Source organism: Coturnix japonica, chromosome 1, assembly GCF_001577835.2.
Source record: "Coturnix japonica isolate 7356 chromosome 1, Coturnix japonica 2.1, whole genome shotgun sequence".
Taxonomy (NCBI): domain Eukaryota; kingdom Metazoa; phylum Chordata; class Aves; order Galliformes; family Phasianidae; genus Coturnix; species Coturnix japonica.
This window is the reverse complement of record NC_029516.1, coordinates 62,099,149-62,120,194: the sequence shown is the minus strand read 5'-3', so window position 1 is coordinate 62,120,194 and position 21,046 is coordinate 62,099,149. Positions and strand designations below refer to the sequence as shown.

The 21,046-nt window shown below is 47.9% G+C and overlaps 2 protein-coding genes across 4 annotated transcripts in view; one reads left to right on the top strand and one right to left on the bottom strand.

The window, feature by feature from the left end:
* Positions 1–296: 296 nt before the first annotated feature.
* BHLHE41 (basic helix-loop-helix family member e41) lies at positions 297–3,681 on the top strand. The gene is made up of 5 exons (XM_015869020.2): positions 297–563; positions 689–752; positions 885–992; positions 1,068–1,179; positions 1,281–3,681. The coding sequence occupies exons 1-5, from the start codon at positions 502–504 to the stop codon at positions 2,222–2,224; spliced, it is 1,290 nt and encodes a 429-aa protein (XP_015724506.1). The 5' UTR covers positions 297–501; the 3' UTR covers positions 2,225–3,681.
* Positions 3,682–15,443: 11,762 nt separating this feature from the next.
* The window catches only part of RASSF8 (Ras association domain family member 8), a 76,686-nt gene continuing 71,083 nt past the window's right edge, over positions 15,444–21,046 (bottom strand). For all 3 annotated transcript variants that reach the window (XM_015869035.2, XM_015869044.2, XM_015869054.2), the window contains one exon: positions 15,444–20,652. In XM_015869035.2, coding sequence (XP_015724521.1) covers positions 20,531–20,652 — 122 coding nt within the window. In that variant the 3' untranslated portion in view covers positions 15,444–20,530. The remainder of the gene's footprint in view (positions 20,653–21,046) is intronic.

Sequence of the window (21,046 nt, the reverse complement as noted above, 5' to 3'; positions counted from 1 at the left end):
AACGTTTAAAAAGACAGAAATCGGGAAAAGCACGAGAGCGTTACGTGAATAAAAGTGGAAATAAACACACCGCTAGAATCCAGCACACATCCAGCAGCGCCGGCAGCCGCCCGGGATCGCCGCTCTCCAGCAGGGCGGCCCGGGGACCCCCCCACCCCGCCGCCCTCCGAGGGCTCCCCGCGGGTCCCGCCCCCCGTCCCGCCCCCTCCCTGCCTCCCTCCCTCCCTCCCTCCCGGCGCGCTCCGCACGTGAGCCGGGTGCGGGGCGGGCCGGCGGCGCGCGTGCCCCGCGGGCAGCCGAACGCGGCGGTGCTGCGGGAGCGAGGCGGGCAGGGGGAGCGGCGGGGGCGGGGGGCCGAACCGCCGCACGCTTTCGCCACTGCACGGGAGAAGGGGCCGGAGGCTGCATGTGCGCAGCTCCGCCCGCGGATCCCCGAAGCCCGCTCGCAGCATCCCGCGGATCCCGGCCAGCGCAGCGAGGGAACGCCGCCCGCCGCCCGCCATGGACGAGGGCATCTCCCGCCTGCCCGAGCGGCAGCTGCTGGAGCACCGCGATTTCATAGGGTAAGCGTCCCCAACGCGCCCCGGCTCCGCTCTCTCGCCCCGGGGAGGTGGCTCCGCCGCCCCGCCGGCCGTTCGGGGGCGTCGGGCTTCGCTCCGGGCCGGGATGCAGCTCCGCGTCCCCGCAGGCTGGACTACCCGGCGCTCTACATGTGCAAACCCAAGCGCGGCGTGAAGCGGGACGAGAGCAAGGTAAGGGTGGGTAAGGGTGGGTAAGGGTGGGCTGCGGCGCTCCGGCACCGCGCTCCGAACTTGCCCGGTGCGGGGTGTGCGGGGTGTGCGGGGCTCCGGGGCCGTGCGTGACGCCGGGCGCCTCCGTGCCAGGAGACGTACAAACTGCCTCACCGGCTGATCGAGAAGAAGCGCCGGGACAGGATCAACGAGTGCATCGCGCAGCTGAAGGACCTGCTGCCCGAGCACCTCAAGCTCACGGTAAGCCCTGGGGGGAGCCTCGGCTCCCGGCGGCGCAGCCGGGAGGAGGCCGAGCGCCCGCCGCCTGCCTTGCAGACGCTGGGGCACCTGGAGAAGGCGGTGGTGCTGGAGCTGACGCTGAAGCACCTGAAGGCGCTGACGGCGCTGACGGAGCAGCAGCACCAGAAGATCGTGGCTCTGCAGAGCGGTACGCGGGCCCGGGGGCGGGCGCGGTGCGGAGCGGGGCAGCGCTCGGCGGCGGCGGCGGGCGAACGCTGTCCCCCCCGGCACCGGGGGGCTTTCCCGCAGGGGAGCGCTCCGTCAAGTCACCGGTGCAGGCCGACCTGGACGCTTTCCACTCGGGCTTTCAGACGTGCGCTAAGGAGGTGCTGCAGTTCCTGTCCCGCTCCGAGAGCTGGACCCCCCGCGAGCAGCGCTGCGCCCAGCTCCTCGGCCACCTGCACGCCGTCTCCTCGCAGTTCCTGCCCGGCCCGCGGCTCCTCTCGCCGCCGCCGGGCCCGCTCGCCAAGGGACCCTCCTCCTCCTCCTCTTCCTCCCCGCCCGCCCCTCTCCGCGCGCCGGCCCGCAAGCCGGAGGGCCAGGCGCACTGCGTGCCCGTCATCCAGCGGACTCACGCCGCCGAGCCGGGCGCCGAGACCGACACGGACACGGACAGCGGCTACGGCGGCGAGGCCGAGGCGCGACCGGCGGGGCCGCTCCCCGCGCTGCCCGTCAAGCAGGAGCCGGCGGGGGACGAGGCGCCGCCCGCGCCCAAGCGGCCGAGGCTGGAGAGGGGCGGCAGCCCCCCGCCCGGCGCCGCCCTGCCCGGCGCTGCCCGCGGCGCCGACGCCGCGCTGCTCGGCTCGCTGATGGCGCTGGGCGCGGGCGGCGGCGCGGCGCCCTTCGGACAGCCCGCGGCCCCCTTCTGCCTGCCCTTCTACTTCATCTCCCCCTCGGCGGCCGCCGCCTACGTGCAGCCCTTCCTGGATAAGGGCGGCCTGGAGAAGTACCTCTACCCCGCCGCTCCCATCCCGCTGCTCTACCCCGGCATCCCGGCTCAGGCGGCCGCAGCCGCCGCCGCAGCCGCCGCGGCCGCCGCCTCGTTCCCCTGCCTGTCGTCCGTGCTGGGCCCCGCCGAAAAGGCGGCCGGGCTGTCGCCGGCGCCCCACCTGCCGCCCCCCTTCGCCGCCGCCGAGCCCGGCGAAGAAGCGGAGCCCGCGGCCGCCGAGGAGCCCGGAGCCGAGGGGCCGTGAGCGCTGAGGCGGTGCCGGAGGGACCCGCCGAGCCCCCCGCGCCGCTACCCCGCAGAGGACCGTCCCGGACGCAATTTACTACTCAGTATTTTTTTTTTTTAATGTTTGGCTTTATAAGTGCATACATATGTTAAGGAAAAAAAAGAAAGAAAGAAAAAGAAGGAGGAAAGGAAGAGAAATAGTAAGGATACTTTTTTTTTTTTTTTTTTTTTTTCTCTCTCTCTCTCTAAGGTAACTTCAATGTCGCACCTTATTGTGATGGGTTTGTAGTGTCCCTGGGTCCCGCCGAGATGCTCGCACCGCGCCGGGCGGGCTCAGGTTGGGGCGGAGGGGCGGCGGAGCCCCGCTCCTGTGCCAGCACTTTATGGGCGGCCGCAGTGCCTTGGGCACCCCGGGGCGCCGCCGGCTTCGGGAGTGCGGGGAAGGAGGGCAGAGCCGTTATGTAACCCCGCGATCGGCTGCTCTGTTTTCGGCTCTGTACGGCTGCGTCTGTGCTCACCCCTCTCTATTTAATTCAGCGTGTTCCCCGGAGATCCCCCCCCCCCCTTCGAACCGTGCTGTGTAAAATGAATGTTTCTGCACTGAACTACGGAAAGAAAACCCCTCTCTCTCCTCTTCCCTCCCCTCCCTTAGAAAGCGGAGAGCGGCCGGTCAGCCCGAGCTCGTTTGATTCTAAGTTCTGACTGACACAAACCGGAGGAAACCCCCCTCCCCGCTTTGCAATCGGACGCCGAGACCTTTGGGGCGACTTTCCCGGTAGGGTTCTCCCCTCATCCCATTCCCGAGCACCGCGATTTCCCTTTCTGGAGCCGAACCAGACGCCAGATAATCACACAGATAAAGCTTTTATAATAAGGCTTAAACCGAGACCTTGCCTGGATATTTTTAGTTTGTTGCCAAGGTAGCACTGTGAGAAATCTCACTTGAATGTTATGTAAGAGGTGAGACACAACAGTCTGACTCGTACCCGGCTCTGCCCGGTGCTTCGGTGCATTGCTGCTGCTGTTGCTGCTGTTCGCCTCAAACGCTGTGTTTAAACAACGTTCCAGACCTTAGCGGCCTACCGAGCGGCTGTATGTACATAGTTGTTAATACATCCGATTAATGATGTCTGACATGCTATTTTTGTAGGGAGAAAAAAAAAAACAACTACGTGTTAATGATGATATTTTGAGTTTAAATACCTTTTGGGAGGATTTGCTGAACAAGTTGCACTTTTGTTACGATGCTTACGCTTGATACAAGCTTACGCTGTCTTAAATTATTAAAAGAAAATAAATCCTGTCTGCAAGAAACCAGCTGGTTTAGAACAGATTAGTATGTGATATATTAGAGACCGGTCTTTATATATTCCGTATTTTCCAGCACTCCGTGAATTCTATTATCTAAATATTTCCACACTATTTTGTGATTCAAAAGAAATTCTTACTAAGGAATAAAAACTTTAATACGCAAAACGGGGTTGTCTACTACTTAAGATAGTTATTACTTAAGGTAATAACGGTAGGTGGACGCAGGGTCCCAAGGGGTGATGCTGCAGCTGACGGTGATGGAAACGTCACGTTTTGAAGCTGGGTTTCAATGTGCTCCATTTCCCTTGAGTCCCTTTGGCCAGCTCTGGTGTGAGAGATGCGTGTGGCACAAAGCAGCGTGTGTTCCATAAAGCAGCGTGTAAAGCGCGCGTGGAACAGACGTGCCCCCACCTGATGCTGACCTTTTCCCTCTTCTTTCTGCGAAATAACCGGTTTTGTCTTTTGAAATGAATCCAGCATCTCTGCTGCTGGGTTATCTGCTGTCTTTGTTCACCGTGAGTAAATGTGATGAGCTGCGTGACGGTCAGTTCCAAGAGTACCTGAACTCCAAAGGAATGATGTATGTCCCGGCTGGAAATCAGCTGGGGAAGCTGAACCTTTGGGGCAGGGGGAGGACAGGAGGGGGAGCAGAGCAGTGGGAGCAGGTGGGTAACCCACAACATGGAAATACGCTGCCCTAAAGACCTCCGCAGCTTTAATATCTGAGCCGCTCATCACCTTTTTTTCCCCAAATTCTTCCTGTTCCAGGGAAATAAAATTAAGGAAGCCCTCCAACAGCAGCCTGCGTTTATGTAAGAGAGAAATAGAGAGTGCTTCTTGCTCCCTCTTCTGGCTCCTCAGCACCAGTACTCGGCTACCCTGACGGAATGAAGTTGGAGTGCAGATATCACAGCAAACTTGTGCTGACTGCAGTGGGCCTTTGGGATACAAGAGGACGTACAAATCGGGTGAAAAATGAGTTCTGTTCTTAAACTGTTCAAACACGATTGTTAGGAAGCAGGTGTGTGTCTCTTTGTAGGGAAACTATAGTTAACGTTAATTTCTGCTAGAAAAAGATACCATAGAAAGATCCCAATCTGGGATGTTTCCCATCCAGTCTCAGGGCTGCTATTTCACTCCCCTGTACCCGTGGAGACCGGTTGCTGTGGGCTGAAAGCAAAGTGTAGTGAAGGCACTGCTAAGAACTGCTGCTGGCCATGGATGCTGCTGTTCCGCGTATGGGGCTGTCACAGGGATGAAAGGGAGCTGGGTGCAGCACTTCTGCCCTGCAGCACAGCAGCCTCTTTGCTTTGAGCTGCATGCCTAAACAGCTACACTGGGCTGGCCGTGCTCCTGCACCCTCTCACCAGGGAGGGAATGGGCCTTACTGTATGTGAAGCTCTTCCTGCCAGTTTATGCCATGCACAGAAATGGCAAAGCCATGAGCACTTCTGAAAAAGCCCGTCGCTACCCCTCCTACACAACTTGGGTGGTGTGAAACCCTAGTGAGGACCAGCCTCCGTGTCTTTGTCACATTTCCAGCTTTTGGGAATACGGATCAGCTTAGATTTCATTGGGCTATAAACCAAGATCCTGACAGGGTTTTACCAATCGCAGTGTTTACCGTGTGCAATAACGGGACGGCTTATTTTTATTAGCCCTTGAATCAAGCGTGCCAAATGATTTCATGCCAAGTTACAGCGTCAATGGAGTCTTATTAATTTATTACATAAAACATAAAGGCAAAATATGTGTGTTCATATAATACCGCTGCCTAACAAAAGCAACCAGTTTTCAAAGAAGCTTGTAATTGGGGCTGATAACCCACTGCTGCTGCAGGCAAAAAGCAAATGCCAGGAGGGACCCGCAGAGTCAGCTCTTCAGGTTTCCATTCAATTCCAGGCTTCCTCAGATCCCTTTGGAGCCTGAGCCAAACTGTATGTTTGACATTTTCTCAAAGTTAAATAGATGCATATAAACAGCAGACAACAGGCTGGCAGGCTTAAATATATATTGACTTACATGCAAATATCAGTGCTCGTTATTCCTACCTACTTTCTGTAACTCTGTAATACATGGTGCAACTCTTACCTGCGCTTCCCTGGTGTTAGGAGTGCAGGACTGGGTGCTGTACGTATGGCATATGCTGGGATAGATGCTGTATTTCTCATAAACCACGAGACACAACATAAAGGGGGTAAATGTATTTTCTTAAGCAATAAAGTCTGAAAACAGGTCTTACTTACCCACTATATTATGACAGCACGGAAGGTTCCAAGGTTCCACAGCGTGCCAAATGCACATTGTTAAGCCAGTGGAAGGTAATATCATCTAACTCCCACTTAAGGCAATGAAAGTTTTATGTTTGGAAAGATTACAGTCACAGAACTCAAACTGACTACTGACTCTGTTTAAGAATGGCCCGACCTACCAATTAAGTCAGCGTGAGTCTGTTTCTTGAGTGTAATTGGTTTTGAAGTAGGTCCTAAGTCTAAGTTTCGGGGCTTTTTGGCTTGTTGGCTTGGTGTTATTTTTACTGCTAGTTGGGGCAGACTGACTGTGTTCAGTACTCAGCAAGCCTGGGGACTGCGTGCACTGCAGTGTTTCAGCAAAGGCAAATTCATTGTCTGCAGGTCCCACAGTGTGTTTCCTCTTGAACATCAGCTCCTGAAGTCATGTGATCTTTGCCTTCACTTGAGAAGTTTCCTGCCTGTGAGCTGCAGAAATGTACTTAAAACATGACCTTAAAGAAAACAAGAAACAGAAATGCCTGATTTCCTCTTGTCATTTTTAGAACCAGCTTCACTCAAGAAAGCCTCAGTTTCTCTTCACTGTTGCTGGCTATGCTGCAAAACAGCTCAGAGAAACTAGTGGCTCACCTGCCAGTAGCAGCAGCTGTGGGAGTCCCAAACAAATCCAGGCAGAGCAAGCTGCTGCTGCTGCCGCTTGTCTCTGGGTGCCTTATGCAGTCACAGGACACACAAACCTCACCATTGCCTCCATCACCCAGGCCCAGGTCAAGCAGCATGGCTCTCCCTGCCTCCTAGAACACATTGCTGCTTGCTCCTGGGGCACCAGCATGCTTCCTCCTGCCTGGCAGTGCCTGGAGGAGGCAGGTCATGCATGGCATGGGTGGCAGGCCATGGCCTTGTGCTTCTCAGGAAGCTGGAACCATGGTTTCAGGCAGCTCTGTAAGGCCCAGGGCCTGGGGACAGCTTTCTCCAGCACCCATAGAGACCTTCTGTTGTTGTTTTCTTCCCTTGTCTGAGTGCTCTGTGAGCTGGGTCCCTCCATCCTCTGGTACCAGCAGATCCCCAAATACAGGCATTGCTGTCTGTGTGCCTGCAGCCCAGGGAAGCACCTCCAAGCTGCACCCCTGCTCATCCCCCTTAGAGCTGAAGTGAGCCAGGTCTGTGCAATCCATCTCCATCCAGACCAAAGCCAGAGAACCAGATACCAAAACTGAAAAGCTTGCGGTCACGGCACTCTCACAAGTGAGCCATTTCTGAAGAGCAGCCTCAGGAAAAGAGCTACGTAAATGCAGCACGCTCTTACTCAGCAGAATAGGGCTGTACGAGTGCATTCAGAGCCCTATGCTCTGCACTATGGAGCCCACTGTGCTGATGGATGCTGAAGGAGACTCGATGCTCCCTGCACTTTATAGACACAGTTGCCAAGGCTTCATGCCCACAGCTGGCAGCAGGCAGCACCAAGCTTTGCTGACACACAGCGCTGCTTGCAAAGCATCTCTCCACAGGAGCAGCCGTTCATCCGCTCATCCCTTGGCACGGCTCTGAGCTAAACATTGGGCCGCAGCCCTCCGAGCCGCCTCCGGGGCTGCCGTCCCAGGGCACTGACCCTTCCGATGGCCCCGCTCCGCGTTCCCCGGCCAAGCCGGCTCTAGGATCCCGTCTTGCAGCGTTAATGCCGTCGGCTCTGTTTGAAACAAGCCGCCCGTGCCCTGTGAGGGCGCAGGGGCCGCCTCAGCTCTGCTGCTCGCCACAGCGCCAGGCACCAGCCGCCGTCACGCGTTCGCCCAGCTGACCGGCCGCACGCTGCCCGGCATGTGCTGAGCCGCCATGAAGGGGGGAGGAGTGAGAGCGAGGAGATAACGTGGTCATCTGAGAGAACGAACCTGGATTCCAGCCCCGCTTTGCAGCGTAATGATGCATTTTATGTTACACACAAATACAGGTGTGCGCGGGAGCCGGCGTTGCAGCTGGCACTCTAGTTAACTCTTACCTCATATTAAGACCCTAATATCAAAGCATTGCACAGCAAGCGAGTGCCTAACTCGCTCCTAACTCACTCTCCTGTGCAGACTGCAATGAGATCCCCAAGGGACAGCGTGCGTCTCCGAGCGCAGCTCTTATCCAGAGCCTCCCGCAGCAGTGGGACGTGCAGGGCTGAGCCTGCTGGGGGGAGAAATGCATCCGATCCAAACCACCTACAGGAGGGAAACGTTCTGCTTAGCAAACTTGTGCATGGATACAAAGCCGCTCCTCTTCCAGCTGCAGCTTTCTGAGTGAGGAGTGGTGCCCTCTGTTGTTGTAGAGAGAAGTCTTCAGCATTTCCTTACACCTGAGAGAGGAGTTAGTGATGTCTAAGGGGATGCTGTCATCAGGCAGTGTTTGTGCGCACTCCTAGTCCATCCATAGAGAAAAATGCCTGTGTAAACTTGGGGCTGCAGCTTGTTCTACAGGACAGAGAAACGAGTAAAGTGAAGATCCATCCACCTGCCTGCAAAACACGACGCAGCGATACAAAATGCCTAAAAGCTGGTCACAGGGGCAAGTTCCTGTGCTGTACATTACAGGGTAAGTACAGTTATTTCAAATGACCTCAGTGAGTGATCTGTACGCCATGGCCCAGGAGCCATCTCTGGGATGTGTGCTGCCATCGGTGTCTTGCCAGGCCTAGAAGGCATTTCCAAGAGCCCAGCTGTTTCCTGCAACCTGTGCTAGAACTGCTTTAAAAATATGCAGTAATATTAGGGGTTTGCTTGGGTTTAGTAGGTCTGTACATTCAAAGGGGCAGAGGGCAATTGAGTTGTCTGTCAAACTCAGTGACAAGGTTCTGCGTGTCCCTTATTTTTGTTTCTCAGATCACCTGTATCTTTTCCAAGAAAAAAAAAAGAAGAAGCTGCCCGGTCAGAAACATCATGCTTGTAGTTTAGGGTACCCTAACCTTTTCCCTAGTGGGTACAGTCACATCATTTGCATCTGTACAAGCCTGCAAAGAGGGGATTCCTTTCATTCTCACAGACGTGGCCTGTGAGTCTACTCAACATGATGTTGCCATCAAGAGAATGCTTCTTTGAAGACACTTCTGCATTGTGAGATGAGCTCCTGGCTGAGCCAGAAGGAGGTAGGTGAAGCTGCAGTTCAGCCATGCAACCATGAATAATAGCAGAAGCAACACTGTGAGTTGCCCACTTTTTTGATGCTTGATTTCAAAGCACTGTAGATTCTGATGTGTCTTCAAATCAAAACATACCATGTGTGGTTTCTGCTTCCGCCACTGGAACTAAATCTGGCTATAATCAAAGTTCACTTTGGTTTTGTTTTGCTGCTTTCCTAGCTAAAAAGGCAAATTGTATTTACTGGCGTAAGTACCAGTTAGCTAAGTACAGTTACCTTAAGAAGAAATTGTAATAAACTCAATTTTTTATCTGCAGATACAGCCATCCTGAAACTGCATAGTTCAGACTGAGTTCCTTTGGTTAATATCCTTCAGTTACATTTTCACCTTCTGGCTTTAATCAGACACAGATGCCATGAAATGCCATGCACCTGTCTGTATGCATCAGAGAATGTATGCATTTCTACAGCCAGAATGAGACAGAACAGTGCCAGGAGGATTACCCCTACTGTTAGGTCAGGCTCTAGGAGTATTTTTACTTCTTGAAGCTGATAAACTGGTGAAGGTAACCGGAGTCTTGATGATCTGCACTATAAGAAAACAAACCTGATGGTTCATCATACAACAGCTTGTTATTGTTGTTAATTACAGCTTTCCCACTTTGCAGTCCCCTCCAATGAACTTAAATTGGCTTAAACCTGCAAGGAGCCAAACTCCTCCTGCATTTCTGAAACCACTGCGCTAAAATCAATGGTGGATGAAAACGTTCATTTTGCAGGATAAAACTTCATGTTTAAAACAAACTAATTAGATTTCATAGGTAAAATCATTGTGGCTTTATTGATTGAACTGGCCCAATGCTTCCAAATGGAGATATTAAAAGTCACTCCTTTTGAAGTGCTTCCATTGCTTAATTTGAAAAGCAGATAAATCTTTTGCTATCAGGATAGGATTAATCCTGTTATTGAAGGGCTAGGAGCAGCTTCCTTTGTGTAGGATATTTTGGTAACCCCAGACCCCAGTAGTGCTTACTACTGAGCTCTATTCATTTACCTCTTGCTCAGGAGCTAAAGACCAGATACTAAGCCAGATGGCCCTCCAGCCTGAGCAAAACACTGTTGGAGAACTCTGCATTTTCTGTGAGATCAGAATGGACATTTTAGTAAAGGATTCGCATTCAGAAGTAGGTACATAAGATGGTGAGTATTCTGTGGAGGTGTTTCGCCTCCCTGGGCCTTCATTTTCCAACTCAACAAAAGCAATAGTAGTATTGCCCTGACTAAATGCAGATATGTGTGTGTTCATATGTAACAGATCTTCCTTCTTGAGAACTTTAGGCTGTGTTCCAACAATGTCAAACAGGCCATTTCACCAAGTACTCACACTTCTCAGGCTGCTAGGCCTGGTTTTGCATATAAGTGGTTGTCCTGTCTTATTGCATGCCTGGGATGGACTAAGTCCATTTTTCCTACCGAAGCAGGTGCCAGAAGCACCCAGAAGCAGATGCTTCCAGCTGAACAGTTCCCCAGATAACTGTGGACAAAGGTAGCAGTGAGAACTTGATGGGGCAAGACTTGAGGTAAGATGCCATCAGCTGATTATTCACTGCTTTGTCAAATACCAGTAGCTGCGCTAATTACTATGTAAATGGCAATGCCTTAAAATTATATTTCATCTCAGAACTGAGCAGAAGAGTTGAAGTCTTTGTGCTCAGCCTCACTGAGGGGCACTCCTTCTGTACGAGGCTGCAGAGTCAGAAAACAGCTGCAGAAAGGCAGCCTGCTTCTATAGCTTAACTATTGTGTACTTTCTCTCTTCTCTAAGGGTTTCTACAGACAACCCTGAAATGGCAACATTTCACAGCAGATTACTAGGTGCTCACATGTTGTTAGGACATCAGCAGACCTGTGGAAATACTGGAACGCTTAGGACCACTGAGCACATTCAGTGTTCTCAGTCAATCATTTGTACTGATCAGCTACAACATGCTCCACATATCACTTGGGAAAGGACCTAGGCTGCCTCTTACAATAGCATCACTTTGAAAGAAGTGGTTGAACTGAAGTTGAAATAAGAGGGTTTTTATTCCTTTACTTGACTTTCCTTTTTATCCCTTTATAGAAAAAGCAGTTTAAAGCTGAACAAGAATTCACCTTCAGAAACCTCCATCTTCCCCTATCAGGTCTGCATGTTGCTCTCACTTACAGTAATGGTAACTCAGAGTGACTTCATGTCATCCTCTTGGTACCATGAAAAGATAGAATTTATTGCAATAGTATCTAGATGGCACAGCCAAGATCAGGACCAGAGTGGGCTAAGTACTATTTACGAAACAAATAGCAAATGAGGCATGGTTCCACACAGGGCTGGCAGTATATGGACAAAGTCAAAGGGGATGAACCAGCATTATCTCAAGCTTACAGCAGGGGGACTCCAATCCAGGGGGATTATATTAGCTCACCCAGGGTCACACACAGGAAATCGGTGGCAGAGCTGTAAAATAAATGAACTTCTCAGTCCCAGGGAAATACACCAGGCACAGTGGAATGTTTCAACTCACAAAGGTTTTAGAAAGCTACCAGACCTGGGAACTGCATCAGTTGTGCCTCAACCACACTCGCTGCTACAAGGACACAGCTCTTTGTAAGCATTACTGCGTCCGTTCAGAAATAAAACATGTGAAGATGGAATGTTGTGTATTTACGTGATTCTCTCTCATGTGCTGTGTGCCTAGACAATCTGCTTTCCAGCTTGCTGTGCAACTGCTGCTCCAGGCATGTAGGCATGTACTGCTGCCCTCTCGTGTAGACCTCGTTGTAATTGCAGTGATTTGATAGAGGCAAAGGGGCAAGATTACCCAGTGCCCCGCATCTAGTGAAACCTTACACACCAGCACTCAGCTAATGGACATCCTTACCTTTCTCATTTAGCTGTGTCTCTGTCTCATCCACGCTCATTTTGATCATGAGACAATCAACAGACAGTGGAGAATCCAGGTCATAGTTGTGGTAACCACGATGCAGATTTTTTAGGTCAAGGTAACTGTTAAGACAACGTTACAGCAGCGGTGCTGTAGTTAAATGATGGCTGGTGTTCTTGGATTTTATATCAGCTTCCCAGAAAGGCAGTTCTACCTCACTGATCAAAGTTCACCTCAGGTTAATTCTGACTGTGAAAGTCAAATAATCTTTTCTCACACATAGCATTTGATCAGAAGCAGTTTGGTGAATCTAGTCCAAGGAATATATTATTGCAGCCTGTGACACATGCAACTATATTTGTTATTAAGACATTCCAGTTATTCCCCATTTGAAGGCTGGCCTGCATTTTATTTTCACAACAGCTGCTGATGGTACCCAGTGGTACTTTGTCATTGCCTTTAAAGCTGAATGGTTCTCTTCACCCTCCTTCACACATGTTGTGAAAGAAGCTGAAGGGCAAATAATCAAGTCACAGATGTTTTACTTGATGCACTTCTTCTCCCCTCCCCTCTGGAGACTTTCAAGGCAAGGTTGAATAAGGCCCTGGGCAACCTGATCTAGCCATGGTGACCCTGTTCATTGGGGTTGGGGAGTTGGGCTACATGGCCTTCAGAGGTCTCTACTCAGCTCTAAGGATTCTATGATTCTTTGAAAGCTTTATTCCTTCTACCTTGGATCAGGATTAAGTATTAGGTCTTTTATATTGCATTTTCTCAGTAGATCTCCCTATTATTTACTGCTTTATTTATTTATTTATTTATTTATTTATTTATTTATTTGATTTTCCTGCTGCAAGGAGGTAAAGCAAGGCAAAGTGCATAGCTGGAATAACAAGCACAAAATAGGGTGTGCAAAAATATGCACAGAAAGGGAAAACATAGCTGAAACAGCAGCATCAGCTCTGTATTTTGGGGGAAAAGTACAAATGAAAGCATGCTGCTGGGGAACAAGCCAACGTGTATTTAGTTAATGAATGAACTGAATTATGAGAGAGGTGCTATAAAAAAGCCTATATGTGTTGCAGGCCAAATACCCTTCACTAACGTGTTATTGCACAGGAATCTGTCCTGTTGACTAGACTTCACGTTTGTTTTGTAACCCTCCTTTTCCTCAACAACTGTGACTCAGAAGACTGGAAAGTGAAATCAAAGTAATATATAATTAACTCACGTGGACCAAAGCAAATACCAGACTGACATCCAGCTGTCAGCTCTTTCAGTTGAGAATTCCTTCTGCTGTGTAGCTGTTACACCATGTTAAGCTCCTGGATGACTAAATAAAAAGGATTACCCTAATGATACTCCCTCACTGCAGACTCCTGCATAGGAGGATAGTCAGGGATTCAGATATGAAAAGCATCTCTAGAAAATAAAACAATCAAAAAAGGATGGTTATTTTAGCCAGGAGTTGCTGCAGAGCAAATCACATGCATGGGAGAGAAACACCAGGGATGTCTACAGGACACCAAGGAAGTTTCCTGCCCAGGGACACACAGACACACCAGAAGCAGCATGTGGGCACAATCAATGGCTGAGCCAATGAGACAAGTGGGGAGGGTGCTCAGGTATGTTTATAATCTCTTTGTATCAAGTTTCTTCTTGCATTATTAGCACATGACAAAGAGGCTCCCTGCAATATCTGAAGTACTGCATCCAGGCCTGGAGACCTCAGTACAAGAAAGATGCAGAGCTCTTGGAATGAATCCAGACAAGGGCTAATGAGATGATCAGAGGGCTGGAGCACCTCTCCTGTGAAGGAAGGTTGAAGGAACTGGGCTTGTTTAGCTTGCAGAAGAGAAGGCTCCAAGGAGAACTTGTGACCTTCCCGTACTTGAAGGGAGCGTAGAAACAGGAGGGGGAACAGGAGGGTGGACAGGACAAGGGGGAATGGTTTTAAGCTGAGACAGGGGAGGTGCAGGTTAGATGTTAGGAGGAAGTTCTTCACTAAGAGGGAGGTGATGCACTGGAACAGGTTGCCTATGGAGGTTGTGGATGCCCCATCCCTGGAGGAATTCAAAGCCAGGCTGGATGTGGCTCTGGGCAGCCTGGTCTGATGACCCTGCACATAGCAGAGGAATTGAAATTACACTATCATTGTGGTCCTTTTCAGCCCAGGACATTCTATGATTCTATGAAGTCACCCACCAAACAGTAGCTTATGCTTAGCAACTCAAAGCCATAGTTTGGTGACATGACAGCATACAGAACAGAGAACTCACTGCAAGGAAAGGGACAAAGTACACAGTTGGTAAAGTAGAAGAAACCAGACCAGCTGAGATTATCTCCATCCAATATTTCTGGAGAAAATTAATGATGAAACAGTGGCTGACCTAGTCAGTGTTCACTCATTGACACTAGCTACATTACCAAAGCTGTCAAATATATCATTTTCAAGAAAGACAATAACGGACAGTCACTTACTGTGTCCCACATCAGACACTAAAGAACTTAGTTGAAACAATCATTAAAAATTGGGACTACAAAGAAATATCACCTAGCTGACAAGGGTGTGACAGACAGAAGAACTCAGAATAGCTTCTAAACATAACAGACCATTGATCTGCTTTGGTTTTGCAACTCATTAGTGGTCCAGCTACACGGAGCTAGTTAATGCTACAGCACCGCTTTGTTCTTTAAAAGCAAAGCAAAAGATCAGAACCATTAGCTGTGCCACTGGCTCTACTGGAGCACACTGGGAAGCTTTAGTTACCACAAGAAGCAGCTAGGTGACTTGCACAGAAGCAGAAAACGGCATCTTTCAGGAGCAGAGGTCCTCTACAAACTTACACGGTCCTGCCAGTTATGAATGCCGCTAGCAAGGGCTTCAGTGAAGCTCATGACCTCCTCTGTCTGTCAACAGCACTACTACGGTTAGCTCGTTTATCTTCACAACTAACAGGACTAAGCTTCAGTTGGTTTAGGAAAAGAGATTTGTTAGGACATTAGCCTAAGGACTGTATTTGGATAGCTGAAATCACTGTTCCCTGGCTGTGGCAAGTTCACCTGATCAACAACAACGAACTCAAGTGATCTTCATGTGCCCTGCTGTCTTCAGCACAGGAATTAAACCTGAATCAAGCCTTCAGCTTTCTGTTCAAAGCTCTATTTCCTCCTGCTGAAGCATATGCATCTTGTGTGTTTTTCTTTGAAGGTTCTGTATATTCAGTTCCCCTCACTGATCATCATCTAACAACCCCTGCCTCCCTGCTTTACAAGTTACATTTTCTCTGAGTTGCAGACCCTTCCTGTTACCGGGGGATCAATATGAATCTTAGCGGCAGTTCTTCAGGTACAAACAAGCTCCATCATCCCTTCAATTTCTTGGCTGTATTTGCATTGAAAATACAGTATGTGCACACTTTCTGGTAGAGGCCCACACTGACCAGGCACGTGTCCCCTGCCCCCAGGTAAACTGTCATTTGGGAGCAGCCAGTGTCACACTCAACACAAGGCCATTTCTGAAAGCATTTGAGCTCCAGACACACAGAAGACCGTGTTCTCTGATGGACAGAGTTCAGCTGTAGATGAGATGTATGCAAAAGGTACAGTGCAATTCCAGCAAACCATGAACGGTAAAGACCCAAAGTTTCAGAGGGGAATTTATTGTATGGGAGCATATCCAATATCTCTCGTCAACCATTCATGAGAATAATCAAAAAATAGAAGCATTTTAAATGACAAAATATAGTTACATATTGTACAGATTTTTATCTTGCATTGAAGCAGAGCAGTAAGAAAATGCTCGTTTGTGTTTTCACAGTTAGTTGGCATTGCTTCTCAATGTTAAAGCTTCAGCAACTCTCATCTTCCAGTCTGAGCCCCCAGTGAGTAGCTTCACCAGGTGGCCGTATTCACAAGCGTGCGTGTCCTCTGCATTTTGATACCCTTTGCACTAGATGTAGTGGACGTGCTTGATCCATCTGGGAACCGCTTGCATTTTCAGAGGTACCGAACACGCTTGAAATGAAGCATCCTTGCTGCAACGGAAAAGACTTCTCTATCAGAACATGATTTTAGGCCCAATTCAGAAACACATCTGTGCTTAAACCCTATTTGGTCCAAAGGACTCTGAATTTATCCTTTAAGACCACCTCTACTCGTTCTGTCCCTCCTAAGCATTGCACAATGGTACGAAGTGTTAAAACAGTATTTGGTCGCACCTGGAAGTTGCTCGCAACACTGCAAAGGATTTGAACATTCTTCAGCAGTCCATTTACTCAAAGCATTCACTGCATGCACGTATTCCCGTATATACTGCACACATACACCCAGCCACCCCACAAGATTATTGCAATAATTCCTTGCTGGTAGAACAGCTCATATACCAAGTTTCAGTTCTTTAGCTTTCTATAAACATGAAAAACAAAAGAAATCAACCAAAAAAAAAAAAAACCCAGCTGAAGAGCGAGCTCAAACAGCTTTCAATCAGTCACTATATTGGCATTGAAAGCTTTATTTTGAAAACTTTAAGCAGCAATACTGAATAAATAGAGTGATTGTTTTGTCATCTCCATACAACTGATGGCCTTCATCCAAAACATTAAAATACTGTAGCAAACAAACATGCATGTTTCAATGTTCGGTAAAAAAAAAAAAGAGAAGTGTAATATAAAGTAACACTTTGACACTTATCAATTTTGATACAGTACAGACCACTAAGGATTTTTTCCTGGAAAAAAATATCTGAATACAGTTTTGGTATTTACACGGATCATTAAGGCCCAATTCACTCAAGTTAATGCACATCAGGAATTTATATGCTTCAAGATAACCCACTAAAAATTATGAGATCTGTTTTTTGTTCATACTCATATGATCCCAGTTCACTAAAATATACTCTTCAAGCTAAAAAGAAGGCAATTATTGCCCCAAGAGGAGACTAACTTCACTAAAAGATCTTTTCCCTCTTACCTCACAATGAAAGCATGTTTGCATATTGCTAATGCTAGTGGTAGTTCTCTTGCTGAAGAACTTCCTTCCAGCTTGCTAGGGTTTATAAAAACAAGTAATCACAAAGCTAACATAGCATTTTCAGAAGCAATTCAGGCACTTGGGAACCTAAGTCCCACGGAAGTATAATGGGAGGCAGGTTCCTAGCTCACTTTTCAAAGTGGGATTTGCATTTCTCCGTTGCTTGGGCACCCAGAACGTTTACCTCGGCATTTACCCTACTGGCTCGTCAGTCAGTCACTCCCCCTTCCCCCAACAACATAGCATTGCCACCAAAAATAAACTGTATCCTCGTGGATTGCAGAGGTAACAGTTGATTTCCATTAGTAATAAACTTCAGGAGTTCTCCATATAAATTCCCTGTGCACTGGAACAGTGCTTACGTATTCAACTATTTAACGCAAACAAAACTAATTATCATGCTGGCCAGTACATAATCTGGCACTCGTTAGAATGAGTATGTGTAACTTCTCTTCTGCTAATGCCCCATGAGGAGGTTTGAAACACTTCTGGAAATGAATTTTTCTACATTTCTGAAAAAAGAGTGAGGTTCTGTAATCGACCACAAGCAAAACTCTCAGCGCCGTAATGTGAGGCAATTTTATAACCGTAACACATTGTTCGATTCACATTTGATGTGATGGCATGCCGTTTCTTTTTGGTTTATTTACAGACAGGGTGAAAGTGCTACAAAACTTTAACCTGGCTGAAATTCAATAAGCAACAGGAATACGGAGGGAGGGAGATGCAGATTTGTCACCGTCTCACAAATGGCAGGTTCAGACACAAAAGCCTCTCCTTTGCACAGCTGTAAACATTTTCTAGACCACCCCAACATACGCTAAAGCCCTGAAAAGGAGGGTCCCCGTGGTGATGCTGCGGCTATCTTGGAGACAGCACTAGGCTGGCACTCCAGTCAAACAGCTGATGCAATCAGCAGGTGCCATTCTTTTATTTTTTACTTTTTAACTTAAATGGGAAAACCCTTCCTTGGTTCTGTGAGGAAACCATAACTCAAGCCCTCCAAAGCTGCTCTTCCTCTTCTTCTCAATCCCTTTCCTCCTCCCTCTAACCTCAGGAATAACCTCACAGAGAAAGAGGGTGATTTTTATGCCCCAAGAGCTCAGTTCAGCTCAAACTGGTATCTGTGGGGAATGGGCCAGTCACCTGAAGTCTGACAAAAAACATGAAGTAAGTCGTATGTAAGCTCATCTACCTTAAACTGCCTCATCTCAGTACGAGGCTAAGATTGCAACAGGCTTTTCCTTGTGTTTCCCCCCGTTCCTATGCAGCATAATTTGGGCCAGACTTTGCAAGGTGCTGAGTGCCTCAGCTCTCTAGTGTCAAGAGGAGGTGCTGAAGATGCAAGATATTCACTGGAGAAGGACTTTTTCCTGTAAATTGAACCCAGAATGTAAGGCATATATGCTCAAGTACCTTGGACAGATATTGTCCTGAAACTATGTATATTTTACTTTTTTTTTTTTAATATATATATATATATATGTATATCTATATACACATTCTCTTTTCAATACAAAGTTATGGGCACAGTAAACATGAGCACAGAATTGTGATAAACTAACAGTAAAATTGTGAGCACTGCGAAGGTTCCTTGGGTAGGAACATCTCATTTTCCAGCTCACTCACAAGGGAAAAAGAAGACCTGATAATTTAAACAGTAAAAATTCAGAGTCCATTTGGAAAGGTTCTTTAGATGTTCACAGCCTCATCTGTTGCTGTTAGTCTAACTACAGCAGCGTTTTTAGAATATATGATGCCATTAATAAGTGGAAAATAAAAAATGCATTGACCACTCAAGAGTCCTTCATCTTCTACTATATCTGATAAAGCTCCTGTTTGTCGGTAAGACCAGGAAGCTCCTTTTCTTAAAAAAAAAAAAAAAAAAAGGGAAATTGAAATTAACATCTATCTTCACATCAGCAAATCAACACAAGAGGATGCTAGGAGTTCAACATTTTCAATGGCTGAAAAGCTTGGAGCTTCCTACCAGTGGTAAAATCCTGACCCTACCAAAGATATTGGGAGTTTTGTCATTTTGCCACTGACTGAACTCTATGGTTCCTCTTTGTTTTTGTACTCTAGGGACCTAAATATTAACTACACCCATGACAGCACTGTGACACCCTCTCACTCACGTCATGGTGACCTCAAATGTGTGGATGATGGTTTGAGCTGCTGTTAGAACAGGAAATCCAAACACAACCGGGTAAGGCCCATCCATTCTCCATCTCATCCATGAGGCTGTAGCCTCCTAACGTATATCAGGTGTCCCACTGATGCCAATAACTCACTCTACAAACTTGGTATGCATGCTGTCAATCCAATTTCAAGACCCACACCCAGCATGCTACTTGGTGGCCATTTTGTCTAAACCTCACTTTGACTGCGTTAGATTAACATGTTACTTCTCTGCTAGTTTGGTGTTTGTTTCGTTTTTGTAAAAAAAAAAAAAAACAAAAAAAACCAACACCTACCAGATGTTTTAATTTTCTGTTTGCAATACTTCATGTTCTGTAAATGACTGAGCAGAAGTATGTTTTCAGAGGGGTTGGAGTCTACCATCTTACACTGGGGACCTGGTATGAAATTGGCCTAGCTCCACTCCAGTCAGCAGAAGTTCTGCTATCAACCTCACAGGACTCTGCCAGGCCTCTTCCCTCCACAAAACCTGGGTGAACTCTGGAAGGCTGGGAGAGGGTGCTCATTTGTGTTGTTTTGTTTTGTTCCCCTCCTACAGCATGATTACTGCAAAACAAGAACACTGTAATGGCTATTGGCAGAAATAAAGTACAAAATCACACACAGTGAAAGCCTCTTACTCTCTTTTGGTAAGATATACGAAGACAACTTCTTACATTGTTCTTTTCTCAAAAGGCATATACAATGTGGCAAAATATTTCAAATATACATTCTATATAATAAAATATCATCTAACTAGTGCATCCTCAATCGTATACTGGAAATATTCTTACCAAGCTAAGGTTTAAATTCCATCAGTCTTTTGAACACTAGGTGCTTTGCTCAAGGCAGATTCAACAGCAAGTAAATCCCACAAACTCACTTTTCCAACTTTAAAAGGTAGCAACCGATGGAACATGACAAATGACCCACAACAGAAACGAACCAAGTCAGTGGTGAGAAACCATTTTAGAGGTTCAGCACACAACTCCCCGCATTGCAAGTTGTTGCACTCGATCAAATGGTGGATGTCTGAACATGCACGTTAAAGTCACCTTGTCAGACTGATGTACAACCAGACATGATTATTCACAAGTTAAAAAATAAAAAATATAAAAGGTCAACATTCACACGTCCATTGATTAAAAGGAATAAATTAAACCTCAGATCAGTTGCATACACGGTTTCCTTCACCCTCAGTCTTTTATTTATGCCTATACATGGAATAATACTTTCCCAAACGCTTCTGAAGTGGCAAAAAACCTCCATTTGGTTTTGCGCTCTAGGTGTGTGACAGCAACTGCACCACTGCCAATTCTGAATCGAGACAGTCCCTCTGTCTCTTCAGCTTCAGTGCACAAGGTATGGCTCCAAGTAGTGTGGTGGAGGAAGAAGACAAAAAATAGGGTGGCTTAACAAAAGAAAAAGAAAAAACTTTTTCCGTTGATCATTGGCAGAACAAAAGAGAAGTGTATCTTGTCCAGGGTACCTTGCTAGGTCCTCTCCTAGAGGTATACAGTGTCATACATAAATGCCCTCCGGGTTAAAACCAGACGACAGGGGATTCTGCAGAATCCGAAGGTTACTGGGGAGCTGCCTCGATGATGCAGGGCGCTTCAGTGACCCCGACTGAAATGTCGGCTCTGCACAAGAAAGAGGGCAGTTAGAAAAGTCATCACCAAAGGTAATGTCACAGAACACCTCCCTTCCTGCTCACTGGCAGAGTTAGTGCAGCTTAGAAGAACAAAAATAGTTCTACATACAAGAAATAATTCAAATGCCTCAATTGGAAGCGATGAGATCTGAGATGCACACTCCCTGCTCATTTCAAAACAGAGAGCTACTCAGGATCATTACTCTCCCACGAGGAACACACACATAGAGACATGCAATGCATTCATGCAGTAGTGTGCAGAAAGAACTTGTACCTATATATAACTCCAAGCTTTCTGCCCACTGAAATGACAAACTTCACACTCTTCAAGTACTGATGTTTAAGGCCTGGTTACCCTGTCTTCCCTCCCCACCTCCCTACCC